The following is an 18,432-nucleotide window of genomic DNA, read 5'->3' as shown; positions in this document are numbered from 1 at the left end:
ATTTAACTTTCCGTCATTGTAAGCAGTTCCAGAAACATAAAAAATCTTTGTTGCAAAAAATCTATTTTTTCTGCCTTCCTATTCTGTTCATCATCTTGTGGCCCTGGCCCTAGAGGTGCATCTTGTGACCCCTTTGGGGGTTCCACAATGTGGGAACCAATGCTAGGTTTATAACTCTGGAGACGATACAACAAGGATGCAGCATAGGACAGTGTAATAAGTATTTTATTGCATTTTATAATGCCATTGTCAATAATTAGTACAGATTACATGCAACTAGACCTACTGTACAGTTTTTTTATTGTCTGCATGGACAGACACAAGAAGATTCAGGTTACAAATACACAGATATATGTGTGTGTTTTTATACAGCATGAAGGAAAGGGCAGTGACTGGCATTACATGGCTACCCGGGGTGGAGGGTCAAAGGGTTGGGCTCCACTGTCTGTCTAAAGCCACCACCCAGTCCCTGTCTCTGCCTCTTCCTCGGGTCACACTTTCAAATAACAAGAAACAGAAAGGATAAAGAGAGGTAAACAGATAAAGAGGTAAACTGAAACTAAAAGAAACAATACAGAGAGTCACTGCTGAAAATGTACACACATTCCTTAGGTTTAACCAGAGGAGAGAAGTGGTAGTTCCATCGGATTCAGGCTGTCTACTTGATAATGCCGTCAGGCAATGCTCCACTTTAGGAGTCCCTTCCCCCTCACATGACACCTCAGAACTGTCAAATCACAAGTCAGGAGTTGGGCTCCCTGTGTCCTTTGAGTCAGTCACCAGCCAATAGTAAAACACTATTACGTGGATGTACGAGAGATAACAGCTTTACATCAGTAAAGGTAATCAGTGAAGTCAATGGAGACTTTTGGATGTAGCTTGTTTTTTGTTTGGTTAAAGTTGTGGCATTGGTTTGGTTACAGTTTGGTTACTGTTCAGAAGTTTGGACTAAGCAAATGGGTTGCGTTCAATGCCTTTGGTAGTCAGATGATGAGCTGCATCTCTGAGAGTCATTCCACATTTTGGTATTGAGACTACATAAGAGGAGGAGTATCAAAAATGCAACAAGGCCAGGCTTTGATCTGTCTCTCTGGGACTGTGAGATGAGGTTTGACTGGTCACCACCAGACAGATGTGTGACTCAGTGACACCCCCACAGTGCCTGCAGATGATTGACAGCTCTGTGGGTCGGTTCAGTTCAGCACAGGTATGACAGGGGTCAGGGGTCACAGGGAGGGGTCACAGGGAGCTGGGACACATATTGGCACCTGAGAGGACCAACAGCAATATCTTTCTAGAGCTCCGCAATTTTTTTTAAAGCAAGAGAGGGGCTACATATTGTTACAATTTTTCATCTTTCTTTTTTTCTTTTCAGAGGTTTTGGTCCTGTCTTTGAAAAAGTCCTTCTGAGGTATCAATACATAATGAAGTAACTTTTTAGTTTGTTTTCCATTTGTTTTTTTCTTTCCTTAAAAATGCATAAATGCAGTACAGAGACAAAAAAGTATCAAAATAGACCTAGCTAAGATAAATATACAAACAGGTGTTACCTAAACCACTGATCTAACTTTTATTATTTTCATTTTTTTGTTGAGATAATACACTTAAAAAATCAGCGTCCCAGACGTTTTATGAAGAACTGAAAAAATGAAAACAAACAAAACAAAATCAAAACTAATAAACCAAGATACCTGCAGCACATAATATGATAAATACATATACTTCAGCATTAGCAGTACAGTATAGGAATCAGAGCTGAAAGCTTTACAATAGCTAAACAGGTGCAGAAAACAAAGAAGAGAAAATCAAAGGACAACATGGGAAAGAATGCCCTGGAAAGATAAGTCAAGCAATAATATACAAGAATACATCATGTTATGCCAAGCTGGAGAAAGAACAGAAGTGTTACATGGCGACCTGTGAACAATCTACATCTTTATAAAACAACTTTGTTTACAGGTGTACATTACATCTATGTACTGTATGCAGCAGTTCCTCTTGGTCTGGATATTACTAGTAGTAGTGATGAGTTTCATTAAGTGTGTGTTAGTCCTCTCAGCGTCTATGTGAGTGTTTGGCAAAGCAGGTGCTGCTGTGTTGTGGGTCTTTGGATTTCTGGATGGTCAGAGCCGCTGTTGCACTAATCCATACGCCTGTGTGTGTGTGTGTGTGTGTGTGTGTGTGTGTGTGTGTGTGTGTGTGTGCGTGTGTGTGTTTGTGGTGGCACTGATATATTCTGTCCATCATTACCCCCGACAACCAGCTCCCTACAACACAACAAAGCCATTAACGACCAGTTTCTCGTTGGCTGAGATCATGAATATACACACGTATAGTCAGAGCACACAGTTGAGAGGCTGTTCACATAGCTCAGTGCTAAACGGGTGCAGGAATATGGTCATTTTTTACACAGCTGATAGAAAACTTTTCATATATAGTAAGCACTTCACAACAGACTTTGAGACATAGAGAGTGCTTTAGATGTGGTTTAAGGAGAGGTAGTCATTTTTAATTCCATGGAAAGTGAAACGTCTCTATGTTTTTGGGCTCAAGCAGATGTGTTTGGGAGTCCAGATCGCCAAATAGCTTTTTTGTGTCAGTCATACAGTAAGTGTAACAACAATTTTGGCATTCGATATTATCATCGAGTGAGAATGGAGAAAAAAAAATATTTTAGAGAGGTCAGTCTCCCATTGGCTATGTGTTAAACCGTTTTGAAAAGGAGGTAGTGTTATTTTTGGTTTTTATCTTGTTTCAAGATGTCTGTCTGCCACTTTGTACTTTGTTAGAAATCAGTCTCTAATGTGACAGGAAACAGTCCTGTTTGAACTCAAAGTCATCAGAAAGGTTCTTTCATTAAACAAGAAAAATCGTCTGAAGTGCAAGAGATAGTTTGACAAAAAGTATGAAAATATGAACCAAACTTTCAATTACATGATGTCCCTTGGTTGTTTTCCTCTTACATGTTTTTTTCATTATTTTGAATTGTTCCCTCTTTATTGTACTATAACTGTTTTGGAATAAATCCTCCTTGTCCAAAGATGTGACTTTTATAACCACATTAGAGTACACTTCTTCTTCTTGGAAATACTACATACAGATCAAGATGTATGTTTGTTCCCTAGATTGAAAAAAACCTCCAAATGTTTGCTAAACAGCCCCAGAAAAGTATTCTTTAAATCGAAAAGTGTTCAAATGCCTCTCGAGTGCTTCATTTTTAGGTCTGCTCATGCAGCAGTAGGGCCAGTCCTAGGATTGTGTTTGGAACACAGTTTAGTCTGAGTGTGGGAGAGACAGGGTTTCACCTCTAAGTGCTTTTTTCTTTTCTCTTTCTTTTTGTTTTTCAGAGGAACTGTGTGAGGTTTGTTAATACTACTTTTTGGACTCATACCTAATGTGAGTCATTTGTAACCGCTTATCATGTAAAAGCTCTGATGTCTCCAAATTCTAGTTTGCTTAACACACTTTGGTTTTCGGAATGGTCAGCACTGTAATCCATGTATAATTTCAACATAATAGTTATATGAATACAATAATAGGAATGAAAACTCCTGGTTTGTTGTCTTTTGGCCAATCCTTGAAGAAGGAAAAAAAGAAACTCAAAAAGGGCCTAAAATACAGGGTTTTTGGTTTTCTACATCTTTCTTTGGTTACCGGTAACAAAAATAAAATGGGAATAAGCAGATAATAGATTAAAATAAATGTTAAATTTGGTATGGCACTGTAGAGAAAAGTAATGATTTTATGCTCACGGAAAACAAACAAAAACATAAATCGCACGTGCTATTCCTTTAACACAAACTCACACAGTGAATTTCAGATAGCTTCTAAACAGTAACTATTACAACCATAGAGCTTTGAATCGAAGCTGAGCAGAGTTGCCACATTTGGTGTCCCACTAAAAGAATTCCCCCTTATTTGTTAATTAATTTGGACACCGTTCCAGGCAGAACCTTGGTGGGTTGAGGTATTCTCTGACTGCAGTAATAATATATATATATCAATATTTTTAAAGCATTACTGACATTTCTCAACTAAATACACAACCAAAAACAAGCGAATGAGAGAGAATAAAAAATGATTCTGCTGTTAAATAATCTGTTTGGACAATGGCAACTTTAAGTGCATTTCCAAATTTCTTGCCTGCTACACTTTGGACAGAAAGGGGTGGGAGTAGGGGTCGGGTATCACAACTTGGGACAATACTGCGCTTTTTGTTGTTGCCAATACTCATTTGGAATGGTGTGAACAGCCAGAGTAAATCAAACAATTTACAATACAAAAACAAAAACAGCATTCTTAGAAAAGGTACGTTGAAACGGAACGCCACCGTGGAAATATTGATCCTCAAAAATAAACAATGATAAACATCAAATAAAAAAGGAAATGACAAAAGCTACCACACGTTTTTTTTCTTGTTATATTCCATAATCATGAACAGTTTTCTTTTTTAGTCACAATATTTCTGTAGACATTTTCTCCCTCATTTCTCTCTGCTTCCCCTCTTTTCTTCTCTTTCTCAAAGTGTTCCAAGCTCATCGCTCCATCCGCAGATGGAGGAGAGGAGAAGGACAGCACCAAATGGTCCAATTCCTGCAGTCTTTTGGGGATGGGAAGGGATGAGGGTGGGGTAGGAAAAGTCTTTTTCTCACTTAGAAGCAAAGAGTTTAAAAGACGTCAGTCACTAAGTGTCTTTGCTGGGGGCAGAAGTTTGGTCAGGGACCAGGGCCACAACCTCGCCGTGGGCTCACACACTCATGTGGAGACAGGAGCCTGCTCTGCAGAAGTGTTGGAGCACTGATGGAGGTAATCTTTGAAAGCTTGCTTCCTTCCTTCCCATCTTGAAGCCTGCCAGTTTCATTTCAATCAAATCAAAGAAAATGAAAAAGCAAGTGATTGACTCAAAGATGGGGAAGAAGGAGAGGTATAGGCCTACTGCACAGCCTCTGGTGACTGCTCCAAATCTATATACACATGATCCTGTGTGTGTGTCTTTCTCTTTCGAACACATACACATCTGTGCGTCTTCTCAAATGATTTTTGAGATAAAACTGCTAGCCAGGCAGCCCGAAACAACAGCAACGAGGGCGTATGCAGAGTGGTTGGGCAAGGAGGAGAGTGTGTGTCCAAACCTCTAAGGGTCTCTACACAGAGGCTGATATGACTAGGGAGGATGATAAGACATGGTGTGACAAGTGACCATGTGTGTGTGTGTGTGTGTGTGTGTGTGTGTGTGTGTTGTCGTGTGTTGTTCGTGTGTGTGTGTGTGTGTGTGTGTGTGGTGCATCAAGTGGTACATCTTTGAGCCAAGTGTTGGAAAAGAAACACATGGAGGTAAAGCAGTGCTCCGCAGTCTTGTCTTTGTGTCTGTAAGTAATGGAGGTCATCAAACCCTGTTTGGAGTTTCTCAATGTTGTCCTTGGTTGCTTGCATTTTCTTAAAAACTAAAAAAACATTGTCTTTTTCTCTCTTTTCTCTTAAGTGTACTGTAGCTATCTTTTCCTCTTCACACTGACGAGAGGGCTCAGGGATTGATCTCGCTATGTCTCGTCCCTCTGGTCCATCTGGGATCTGTCCTACTCCAGCTCCTCAGTAGGAAGATCCTCCTCCAGGTCGCGCTCGTCACTCGGCAATGGCAGGTTGTGTGTGATGCCGGCCAGAAGGGATACTGACCGACTGTCCTCCTCCACCTCAGTGGGCTCCTCCTTCACATGCACCTGGTGGCTGGAGGAGAGGGAAAACAGCTGTTAGCAGTTTTTAGGGCAGATGCCAATAGCAGAATTTCTCATGCCAAATATGTTTTGGCACGTTCAGAGTTAGTTCACCAAAGTACATCAACATGTATTTGTTTTGTGTCTGGATTTTTATTTTTATTTTTTTTATTACTTTTTTTTTACATTATTCTGAAAGCAACCAAAGCACAAACAATGATATACATTATAATTTATTATAGAGGCATACAACACTGACTTGCTGTTAGTATAGGCCACTATTAGCTACTAGTCTGATACATTGGCTCGTTTCCATTGTGTGCGTATGTTCATGTGTACCTGTACTGGTGAGGGCTGAGCGTGGGGCTGCAGCTGCCATTGCTATTGACCTGCTCCACAGTGGAGCTGACATCATCGTGGCCCACATGCAGCATGTTGAGGCTGGCCGCAGACGGAGTTACCAGGGAAGGGCTGTTCAGCAGAGACAGACTGCTCTCTGCCAGAGCCGCCTACACACAAACACACACACAAAGAGTTGTCTAATCAATTTAAATAGAAGCTGGGCTGCATTGCGGTTTTTGTTTTCCTGAAAAAAAATATTCATAAAATCAAAAGAATCTAAATGGCATTGGCAAAAAACGTAAGTTTGTAAGTTGATATATAACTACATGTAAAACACAGTATAAGAACTTGTCACAGGCACAATGAATAATGGATAGTCTTTCTCTACTTGAATCCACTAACTTGCTAGTGAACTTGACAAACCACTAGGGGGCACTTATATACAATGTTTCCCCCCTTCATGGCTTGAGCATTAAACTCCCTGTTAAAAAGTGTGTGTTCATGAGAAAGTCTCAACAGGAATGGTAAGCAAGACTGAGCCACAACCTCAACGCACACGCAAACACAGTGAAAGGTCAATGTCTGCAGAAGGGAAACCAACTGAATCAACAGGACCAACTTCTGTCACTGCTCCAAACGCTCATTTCCAGCTGATTGTAGATGAGACAGGTTGGACACTAGCTGAGAGACTAAATACCACCTGCCCTCTCAACAGAAAAAAAAGAAAAAAGGAGGGAAATTCTAACTGGCTCAGAGATGGATTTTCTGGGACAAGCGATAATTTTATGCACTAACCTTAATTGACAACTACTTGCTGCTATAAATCATCTCAGTGGTAAAACTGCAAGTGTGTGTGGATTCCCTGTGTATGTCTGCGTAGGAGTGAAGAGATGGGTCTAGTGTGTGTTTGTGTGTGTGTGTGTGTGCTTGCCGAGGTGGGGGTGCTGCATGTGTGAGAAAGTGAGATGGGAGGTGTGGAGGAGGCGGGAGGTGGTGTTAACGTCGTTAGGGAATCTGCTAATTATAAGAGGGAATTGATATTAGTGCCCTTGATTGTGATTTGCTGCTTGTGTGTGCTTGTGTGCGCGTGTGTGTGTGTCTGTGTGTGTGTCTGTGTGTGCGTGTGTGCGAGTGTGTGACTGTGAGAGAAATTTTGAGAGGGCATTCCTTACCTGGTAGCTGGCGTTTAGGGATCCAAAGCCTAGGCCTGAAATCATGTTTTTCACCAGAGTGGGACTTCTGCAGAGATACAGAGAGAGAGAGAGGAGAGAGAGAGAGAGAGAGAGAGAGATAGAGAGAGAACGAGAGAGAGAGAACGAGAGCGAGAGAGAGAGGTGTAAGAATCACAGATTGAGCGCATATGTAAAAAGATGTCACCTCAGCCAAAGCACTCTGACAAGGCTCCAAAATATGGTTGTTACAAGTGGTAACTTACACAGACTGTAAACAGATGATAAAACACACATATGAAAGCGTCTAATATATCTGGCGTGCAGGTGTGTGTGTGTGTGTGTGTGTGTGTGTGTGTGTGTATGTGTGATTATCCTTGGTTTCTCTGGCGGTTGAGAGAACATCTGTTTACATACGCTAACAAGGTTTTTTTTTTCTCTTCTGCATCTCACACAGCTGCTTACTAATGGTGTCGACAAACAGGGAAAAACAGGGAAAAACACACACATATACAGTACAGTGTGTACACGATAAGCCGGCAGCACTTTTTTTTTTTATTGCTGAGTTGGCCTCTTCCTAATAATAGAGGGTCCATTTAAGTAATCATGGTGCCAGCACCCATAAGCTTACACTCACATCAACCTTAACTGTGCACTCACTGTGTGTGTGTGTGTGTGTGTTGTGTGTGTGTGTGTGTGTGGTGTGTGGTGTGTGTGTGTGTGTGTGTGTGTGCGTGCGTGCGTGTGTGCACACACTTACCCGGTCATCTTTGGTGGTCTCCTCTTTTGGTATTCAACTTCATCCACAGTCCACACGGCTCCCTTCACGTTCTCAACGCGAACAAAACACTTGTGCAGACTCAGGTTGTGGCGCACAGCATTCTGGGAAAAAGGAGAGAGGAAAGAGGAAAAGCGTTAACATGACTGAGTTAACAGGTCCTTAATATGGGTATTTAATCTAATATTTAATTTTTTTTTAGTTTCTATACAGAAACTTGAATTTTGTTTATTTTGCCATAAATTAAGTTTTTTCTTTTTCTTTCTTTCTAACGGACGGAGAGTATTGCTTGTAGCAAAGAAAAACACTTGTAAATATGTAAAAAGCCTCCAATGTCTCCAGTTCATTTCACAAATTCCCTAACTTAAACAATCTGTGCTACACTCTTATATAAATGCTATTCTATGACTTCTATAATACTCCAGTGGGAAATGTGTCCTTGAATAGTAACTAAACTAAAATTGTTATTTTTGATCCTTTACTTGAAGTTCTCACTTAGATGGAGTTAATAACACTCACTTAGGGTGTGTTCACTACAAACAATGCTTTCCAGCTCGATGTTAAGTTACCTTTTAAGTAGGCTGACCTGAGGATCCTTTATATACACACACACATGTTCCATGTACAGAACTAATACAGGGTAGCAGTTCTCTAGTAGCGTTGTTTTATCTCCAAATATTTCTAATCATTCACCATCAGCACACACACAGAAACACACACACGCATCCACAGGCACTCAGACAGGCATGCAGGCGGGCACACCGCTATCTTCGTCTCACCCCCCCAGGGACAGGCCTCCCTTTTCATCTGCTATTTGTAGTTTGTTCATGCCCAATTTCATTACCAATTTTAATTCGTCTATAATTAAATCCTGCATATTCTCTCTGACACGTTGTTCTAAGCCGAGAGGGAGGGACAGGCCAGGCATGCATCACTCCTCGCCGTAATTACACACGCAGATACACACATGCACGCACACACACACATACAAACACACACACACGTAATTACACTAGCCATAATCAGGAGGAACCCTTTCTCCCCCGCATCCCCTCAACCCCCGAGCCGTGATGCTAAGTTTTGTAAATGAGTCTGACCCCAATCTGCGCCCGCCACCCTGACAGTGCAAACACACACAGTCACACAAACACACACACACACACACACACACACACACACACAAACGTGCCAGACACCAGTGCTATTGCTAGGCTATTTGCATTCGTCTCCGTGATGAAAGCCTAATTCTCCCAGTTAAAACATTAGCAGTCATTTACAGTGGGTCACAGCACATGTGCCACTCATCTCAACTCCCTCCGGCTGAGAGAGGGGGGAGGGGAAACTGGAGGCAGAATTTTGGGAAGAAAGATGTGCACCACAAAAAACGGAAAGAAAAAAAATCAAGGGACCAAATTCATTTTAAGTTCTCCCAGGTGTTACTAGGAGCAGGAATGTCTTAATATTGTTTGAGCATTGTGATCAGTCCGGTTGTGTTTCTGGGGTTACCGGATGTAGGCTGGGATAGGCCCATATGATGACGAATAGAATAATGAATAAATCAAAATAAACAATCATTAGTACCAACTTTGCCACCAGATTAGCGTTAAATGGTGGTCGATGAATTATTCAGATCCTTTATTAACCACACTCTGAAAATACTACAAAAATATTAATAGTAGCAGTCCTGATTTGAAAATTACGTAAGTAAAAGTATGTATGTGTTAGCAAAATGTACTTTAAGAATCCAAAGTAAGTACTCAAAATGCATTATATATATATATATATATATATATATATATATATATATACTGTATATTGCATTGGATAATGATTACTTATGTATCAATAAGCATTATATTTCTTTTTACTATTATATTTCATAAAATTGGCAAAATTGTTACTAAAATAAATAAAAAATGTGGTGGAGTAAAAGGTACAATATTTAGAGTAGTATAAAGTACTATAAAATAGAACCTCAAATTGTTACTTAATTACTTACACCACTGGAAATCAAAGTGAAGCATCTTACATAGTCTTTAATGCATTTCTTTTTCATTCTTATTCTATTTTTTTTTCAAATTTGCATTAAATGTCAGACCAATTGTCCACAGAAAAGTGGTTTGTACAGGTGTATCTGAAAAACAAAAAACGGTAATAAACAAATGGGATACTTTTCTTGTAAGTGAAATAGAAAATAAAACCTCAGCATGAAAGCCTCCAACCCATCATGCAGCACCTTGAAATCCCAATCTCAATCTCGTCCCTTTCGTTTGTATGATCAATGACTTCCACTCCCTGACACCGCTGCTCCCCTCATGAAATATAACGGCTTATTACAGGACATACATCTCTACGGCCCTATTTGACTCACTGAGCTGCTATATAAATACATAAGGCCATGGCGAGCTATATTTAAAGGTCTGAGAGGCCAACGGCAAAGGAAGCAGACACCAGACATTAATAGTTAAAATTCATAAAAGTCAGATGAGGAGGCAAATATATTCCTGGCTGCCCCATCTCTTAACCCTCTCCTCCCTCCCTCTATCCCTCCATCATCATCCCATCCCTCCCTTCTTGGTTTAGGGCTATTAGAGGAAGGATGGGGTCTCTCCTCACCCCTCCTCCCACTCTCTCTCACTCCCTTGCTCATTCTCTCACTTTCCCTCTCTGGAAGAACTGACACTTAAATTAGTGTGAGTTTTCCGTAGAAATGGGTCAGCACCTACAATGGTGGGATCAGGCCGTGCGTGTGTGTGTATGTGTGTGTGTGTGTGTGTGTATGTGTGTGTTTGTGAGAGAGAGATAGTGGAGGTTGAGCTAGAGAGACTTCAATGTGTGTGATCATAAGCAGTGTGCGTGTGTCAGCTTTTTATGTGCATCTCTGTAACGAGGCTGCATAACGGCTAGATGTGGCTCTACCGGGCTAAGTGGGGCCGACTCTCCATGAGCCATGATAGAGGTGAGAGAATTGTTTAGGTCTATGAGGAAGAGAGATAGTGATGGAGGGAAAGAGAGAGTGAGGAAGAAGGAGAGAATGCGAGCAGTGGGGAAGTGTCTCATAAAGGACAGAAAGAGCCAATAACTGTCAAATCAGTCATATATTTAAGAGCTGAGCAAAGTCAGCTTTAAAACTTGTGCGCAAGTGTGTATGTGTGTGTTATTTGTATCATTATGTGTACAAGTGTTAAATGTAGGCCTTCAAAGTGAATCCACTTTCTGCAAAGTGAGGTCATTTTGGCCAATCCCTAATGTTTCAAATAACACTGCAAAGCCTGCCAGTAAATTGTGTTTCTCTCATTGTGGTCTCAGCCTGCATCTGCATGGGTTTTGGGCTTCATTAGTGGGCACAGAACACAATTACTTTTCTTACTCAGTCAATTAGATCAGTTTTATCCAGCCAGAGTTGTATACAACATTTTAGTCAAAATATTGTGCTTTGATTGTACTTTTGATTTTTTTCGGGGGGCTTTTCCCCTCGATGTATAGTGACAGTGGATAGACCGGAAAGGGGGAGAGAGACAGGGGACTACATGCAGCATGCCAGATTCGAACCCACACCGCTGCAGGACTCAGCCTACATAGGGCGAATGCTCTCACTGGGTGAGCCAGAGGCCACCCTTGAACTGACTTTAAACCTATCCAAACTTCTGTGAAAACCTTCAAATAAATCTGAAGCTGCTCATTTTTGACATCCTGTTAATGACTCCAAACCAGTTTTCTAACTGGTTTCTTCTTCTATCTTCCATCAGTTGAGTTCACATTTAGTTTTCACATTTAGAATTTGCATTAGTTACATCTAGCCAAAATAATGTCCTGAGAGGGATGCAGTACAAAGGAGAGTGTGTAAATCATCAGCTTTTACCTTCCATGTGGCTGTGTTTCTCCTGAAATAGGCAAACTTTCGTGTAAACCAGTTGTAGATCTCATTGAGAGTCAACTGTCTGTCTGGGGACTCCAGAATGGCCTGAGGATGGGGAGAGACACAACCAGATTTAGAAGAGGAGAACACAGATGGAGAGGAGATGGTGAAACTGGATCACTGGAGAGACTTACATGACGTATAAGAGAGGCGTAGGTAAAGGGAGGCCTGACATCAGCGTTCTTGTAGAACTCACAGTTCTGAGCCAGCTCTGAAAATAAGGCATGACAATTTTAAACATGTGTATTGTAACACATGTAAAATGTGTACCAAATTGAAATGATAATAAATCAAAATGAAAAAATAAATTCAATTCTAAGTGGTATTTTAAATCTATAAAAGAGTGGACTTTTTTTTTAATGTGTCTTAAAAAACTGATATCTTAGCAGTGTGTATCTAGATACTTGATATTATTCTCCTATTGGGCACATTTTAATCCTCACGGTTTTACCATTTAAAGACTAGTGACTTAATTCTCAACCACATACTACAGTATATTGCTTGGATACCTGGAATTAACAGTTATGATTTACAGTAATTTTAATGCAAGAAAGCCAAAAGAGAAGGCTTTCTTTGAGCCATGAATGAAAGTGTTTTCTAAAGTGAGATAAAATGCATTGCTCTTTCAAGGAAATTAAAAAAACATATGCACATAAAAATAGCAACAAGTACCTTAAGAAAAGACTATAGCATTTATCAACACTGCATCAAAAAACATAAAATTTGAGTCCATTATGAATCAATATTTAGATAATGCCTAATAATAATAATAATAATAATAATAATAGCAAAACAAGTCAGGTACTGAGAGAGTGTGCGTCTACCTGAGGCGATGGGGGTGCAGTACTTGTCGGAGTTGCGCCTACGTATGGGCCCAACGCCGTGCGTGTGGGAGTGAGAGTGTGTGTGCAGGCTGGAGGAGCTGATGACTGAGGGACCCTGGCGCAGTGGGGTGATAGGGGTGGCAGCTGAGGTGGGGGGGTGGGGAAGACCCTCTGGGTAGAGATCACTGTCCCGCTTTAACAGAGAGCCACTGGAAGCCAGGTTCAGCTACAGACACAGAGAAATTAGTTATGAATTATTAGTATCAGTATTTAGTGGGGTGTTTACAGTATGAATACATTTGTATAACAGACTGATGCCATCCTAAAAAAGGTGAGAAACTTTACTTTGCAAATAAAATGAGCTTATGCACATAATGGCTTATCCATTATTTATATTAAAATGTATAACTTCTCTACTGAGGGTAGAGAATTGTTTTAGTGCAGGGACATAAAATGGATTTTCTATATGACTAATGCTTCTCTCATGTTTACTTTAAGGCTTCACCATCTGCTGAGTGCTGCTGCTGTTTACAGTGAAGCATCATGTACATAAAACAGGTTCAGGGTCAGGTGATCAATGTATTAGAAAATGTTTATGTGTTACACAACAAACAAAGAAATCTCTTTTAGGAAAGAGTTTCTAAACAATTCCCTCAAAAGTTGTGCAATAATATTAAACCATCGGAGATTGTACTGTAACTGCTCTGCAATATGTAAAGCATAGAAATGATACAAACACACAGTACCAAAGGCCAGAGGGCCACAAGCCTACTACTACCTTTATTTTAAAATATTTTACCTAAAGCAATATAAGGCACCATATTCAGGTTGCTTATGTTAAGTAAGTCACATTACATCAAAAATAAAGTCCCCAACGCTCCTGATGAATATGTGTCCCTACCATTTACCAAATGTATTCTTGCACAGAACCACACACACTTCCACACACTGAACATGCACATATACTGGATTTATGCACACAGCGCTGGCTGCTGCAATTAAACACTTAAAAATACAAAACCACATGACAGCATGTTTGTAAGAAGGGAACATATACATGCATTCTGCAGTGGTGAATTCTTCCCTGACCAATACCGCCCAATTAGGAAGAGCCTTGCACGCACGCATGCACATATGAGTGCGTACACACACGCACACACGACACACACACCACACACCACACACACACAAACACACACACACACACACACACACACACACACACAACACACACACACACACACCACACACACACACACACACACACACACACACACACACAGAACCAGTACTCCCAGTCTCTCTGGGACAGTTGTTGCAAGGCTGCTCATTTAGGACTAATTAAAACAACTTTCTGTGTGTTTGTTGTCATCTATATGTTCGTAAAATGTGTGAATTGCCTTCTCTTTACCCTGCCCCCTCTCTGTACCATTTAAGCAGACGGGAGGAGGCAAGGCTGTTTAACAGGTACTTCATTAACGCTGCAACCCTGCCACATCACCACGGCAACAGTCGAACCCTGTTAATTGAGGCCAAGCTTTGTTTCCACTCCTGATGCTCCTCCCCTGCCCCTCCTCCTCCAATCCCTGACCCCGAGGCTCGTCTCCGGTGGTGACAGAACACGCCTCTTCCTGATTTCCCATTAGATGTTAATAGCAGCTGATCCCCCAGCGATCAGCGCATCATCCAGACACACGAGAACACACACACACACACACACACACACACACACACAACACACACACACACATATTGCCACTCTACTGCACCCATTTATTTCCCCTCAAATTAAGACACTCTGCCTCTAATTGACAATTAATTTCAACATCTTCATATTTTAATAAGACTCCTCGTCAATCTGAATAATGAAATATTCATTAGATACCTAATAACAACCTCACCAACCAGTGTGGACACACACACAGACCCACAGCCACCCACACACACACACACACACACACACACACACACACACACACACACACACACACACACACACTAATACACATCACACGTCAAATTTCTGGTTTTGTGGGCACAGACTGAATATACTGTGAGAGACCGCTTTAGCTGTTTTCTCTCCGACAAGCTGAAAAATTACAATTTTTGAATGCTGAATCGAATACAAAACTGCAGTTCAACCCGGAGGCAGTTTGATTGTTGGAATGTACAACTTTCTCTGTGGAATGAGAACATTATGAAAGCATAGTTTTCTGGTAAATGAAATGCATGGTATCATAACAAGATTAAGTTTGGAAAGGAAAAAGACAGAAAGTAGTTCCTATGATTTCTAAAAAAACAAATTAACCCTCACTGGTCAATAGGGGGCGTAGATACCAAGCTACAGTAAGAGAGGAAGGTGACATCACAAGAAGGTTTAGGGATAAAGAAACAATTACAAACAATCCTACAGAGGAGTCTGTAGGTGAATAAATAATCCTAGAAAAGGTTTGGGGTCAGAGAGTTGATGAAAAGGTCATGTAATCTGGGTTTTTGGGTGCCAGTGTGTACTCACAGGTTGGTTAAAAGGCTTTGGCTCTGAAGGGCGCATGTGCAGGTGGGTCATCATGGCCTGGAGTCGCTCGCTCTCTTTTGCCAGCTGTGAAACACACAAAGGATGGTTATCACCATGAAAAACCCTATCTCATTTCATAAGGCTTAGATTGATATAATGTGGTATTGACACAGAATTACAATTACAATTACACCTCAGGCAGAGAGATGAATATAAAAGTCAGCCGCCTAGGCACCCGGAGCTCTCTCACACACTCACACTAGCCTGCAGACACACTCGTCCCCGTTTGACATTGTTAACTGCCATTTAATGGGGGCTGTTACAGCCTGTGGAAACGCTGCATCCTGCGTGTCTGTTTGTGCATGAGTACAAGCATACACACGTGTAGCCTCAAGAAACAACGGATCTACACTAAGACAGATAGCACCATTAACATACTCACACACTGATGAGATGTGCAAATAAGAGACATTCAAACACAGCGCCTGTGCTGCTGCTGTTTGTGTGTGCTATTAGAGGGTCGAGTGGTGGGCTGCCTTGTGGACTGTTGAGGGATGAGGTGACATGTCAGAGAGAGACGGTCGTCCTGATGTGATGTGACACCAGCTGCCTCTCTGTCACTTTGTGTTCCCTGGTGGTGGCTTCAGGGGCTCAGCTAAACGCTGTTTACCACCACCATCAAACACAATGCTAACCCTAACCTTAATGCTGGACAGCAGACACACATACGCAGTGATGTGAACGGGGTTTTCTGAAGTTTTGAAAACTGTGCCAAGATGTGTGTGAAGGGGCAGCCTTTGTACGTTCACTTTTCTTACTCACTGTTTAGGAATGGCATTTCACTTCTTGTCCAGTGTTGGTATTTGGCTTTTGCTGGAGCATTCAGATGTTTCAAGAGCATTGCGTGCATGAGCCACTTTGAGAACAAGAGAGGCCATGCAGCCTGGTCCTCCGCATTCTAGCTCATGTCTCTCTCTCTCTCTCTTTTCTCTTAATTCTCTCTCTCCCCTCTCAGCTCTCTCTTGCTGGTGAACAGAGCAGCTTTATAATTGGAGCAGCAATGGCAGCTTCCCTGCTGACTGCTCCTTTTAAATTACAAGCTCCACTGCTCTCCATAAACTCTGCCCCCTCCCTTAGACAAGTTACTGCCATTGACAGGATGAATTTGTTTGTGTGTGTATGTGTGTGTGTGTGTGTGTGTGTGTGTGTTACTCACCTGTATCTCCAGTTGCTGAACCACCTGCATCTGGACTCGGCACTGAGCAGTACTGCGATCATCTAGGGCATGCTCATTGTTCAAGTGCCTAGAGGTGAAGGAAAAATGCAAGATGATAAATTGATATCTACAAAAAATACATATTCTACAAAAAGATGAAAGCACTGCCAGTTCTAATTCAATGACAATTTCCAAGTTACACTGACTCAACAGAATCCATGTTAAATCAATTCACAGGTCCTAAATAATGAAGTAACAAAACCCAGGTCTTTTACTTTTATTTAAACTGATTAATGAGTTGTTTCAACACTATAAAAATAAATCATAAACTTGGAGGTTTATTTTGTCTAGTGAAGGATGCAGCAGCTGTGTTTTGTGTGTGTATACTTCATTGGTGCTCAGTGAGCCATGATCCAAGACAACCACCTGGATATGAGCTCATGTGTTATCATACAAAGCCTTATCTTCAGACTTTCTGTTAGCTAAACTCCACTCCACATATTAACACTGGTGTGCATGTGTGTGTGTGTGTGGGTGTGTGTGTGTGTGTGTGTGTGTGTGGTGTGTGTGTGTGTGTGTGTGTGTGTGTGTGAATGGTGGCGCTGTTTGTCTACTCAAATGTGGGAGGAAACCCGGGCCTTTTTATCTTCCCAGCCCCCCCTCCCCGTCTTTCCCTTTCCCCTTTTCCCCTTTCTCTCTGCTCTGTCTCGGCCCAAAGGGTTTTTCACAGGGTTTCTGCGCCCCGCCCGGTGTGTGTGTGAGTGTTTTGTGGGTTGGGGAGTGCTGGGATATCAAGGGGGTTTTGCTAAAAACCCGGGGTGTTAATTTTAATCTGGTAATCTTCAAAACCACTTTTTTTTTAAATTTTTTATTGGGAATTTTTAACAGCGAAATAGTGTTGTGTGTGGTTTTTGGGGTGTGTGGGGGTGTGTGTGGTGGGTGGTCTTTTGTGTCTGGGGTGTCTGTGTGTCTTGGGGCGGGTGCGCGCAAAGTGTTGGGTGTTTTGGGGTGGGGTTTTTGTCTTTTTAAAAAAGCAGGAAAATTGGCAATATTTGGCAAAGTCTAAAAATTAAACAAACCCCTGAGGGCTGGCCCTGCTTATCCCTTTAGTAGCTGCCAACACAAATTCCGATAAAAAAAAAAAAACTGATTTTTACCCCTCTTTTTCTCTGTTTCCTCTCTGTTAAGCTTTTTCCCCTTTCTTTTCCTTTTACAAATCTCCCCCTTTCCCCCTCGCCCCTTTCCCCCCAAATCCCCCCCTGCCTAGGGTTCCCCTCCTTCCCCAAAAAAAATCTGCCCCAAAAACCCCCCCCCTCTTATAGGGGGGCCATAAAAATAGCTTTTTTTTTCCGAAGGGGGTTTTAAATGACTCTGTTTACTCCTTGAGTGCTGGCAACAAGGCTTTAACCCATTTCACCCAAACCCCCCCCCCACCAGAGTTTATACCCGAAGTTTTTGGGGGGGAAGGAAGGGGGGGAAGCAAGAAAAAAGAAAAGGGCCCGAAATAGTGGATGTCCCCTCCCCTGTTTTTTTTTCTGCTCTAAAACCCTTTTTTTCCCCCTGGGGCAATGACTAAGGCTGGTGGAAGGGCGCACTTTCGGGTCTGACGGGGATTATTGTCCCCCTGGGGCCCCTTTTTTTTTTTCATTCCCTCTCTCCCAACCTCACACACCCACTCTTCACTTGATCTTTTCTTTTCTCTTCCCTCTGCCCCGGGGCCCCGGCGTGAAAAAACACCAAACAACGCTTTCCTCTCCAAACTTTTCCCCGCCTGCCGGGTGCTTTGATCACTGGCCCAGGACACAATCAACCCCGCACACTTTCCCTTATTTGGGGTGTGGTGTGTGTTGTGTGTGGTGGTTGTGTGTGTGTTGGGTTGGTGTGTGTTGTGTGGTTTTGTAGGGCCCTTTTTTTCATCCCCCGGCTTTAAAACTCCAGCTCAAATTTGCAAGAGTTCC

The 18,432-nt window shown here is 41.8% G+C and overlaps 1 protein-coding gene across 1 annotated transcript in view; it reads right to left on the bottom strand.

Annotated features, from left to right (window-relative positions):
• Positions 1–207: 207 nt before the first annotated feature.
• foxp4 (forkhead box P4) overlaps positions 208–18,432 on the bottom strand; it is a 97,446-nt gene continuing 79,221 nt past the window's right edge. Inside the window, exons 11-19 of the mRNA XM_032513441.1 lie at positions 16,475–16,562; positions 15,259–15,342; positions 12,744–12,969; positions 12,054–12,130; positions 11,863–11,964; positions 7,983–8,104; positions 7,226–7,292; positions 6,051–6,220; positions 208–5,724 (exon numbers count right to left, since the gene is read on the bottom strand). Of these exons, the coding sequence (XP_032369332.1) occupies positions 5,577–5,724; positions 6,051–6,220; positions 7,226–7,292; positions 7,983–8,104; positions 11,863–11,964; positions 12,054–12,130; positions 12,744–12,969; positions 15,259–15,342; positions 16,475–16,562 (1,084 nt within the window). The 3' untranslated portion in view covers positions 208–5,576. The remainder of the gene's footprint in view (positions 5,725–6,050; positions 6,221–7,225; positions 7,293–7,982; positions 8,105–11,862; positions 11,965–12,053; positions 12,131–12,743; positions 12,970–15,258; positions 15,343–16,474; positions 16,563–18,432) is intronic.

The sequence above is a fragment of the Etheostoma spectabile genome, chromosome 4 (genome assembly GCF_008692095.1).
Source record: "Etheostoma spectabile isolate EspeVRDwgs_2016 chromosome 4, UIUC_Espe_1.0, whole genome shotgun sequence".
Taxonomy (NCBI): Eukaryota; Metazoa; Chordata; class Actinopteri; order Perciformes; family Percidae; genus Etheostoma; species Etheostoma spectabile.
This window is presented reverse-complemented; position numbering and strand designations above follow the sequence as displayed.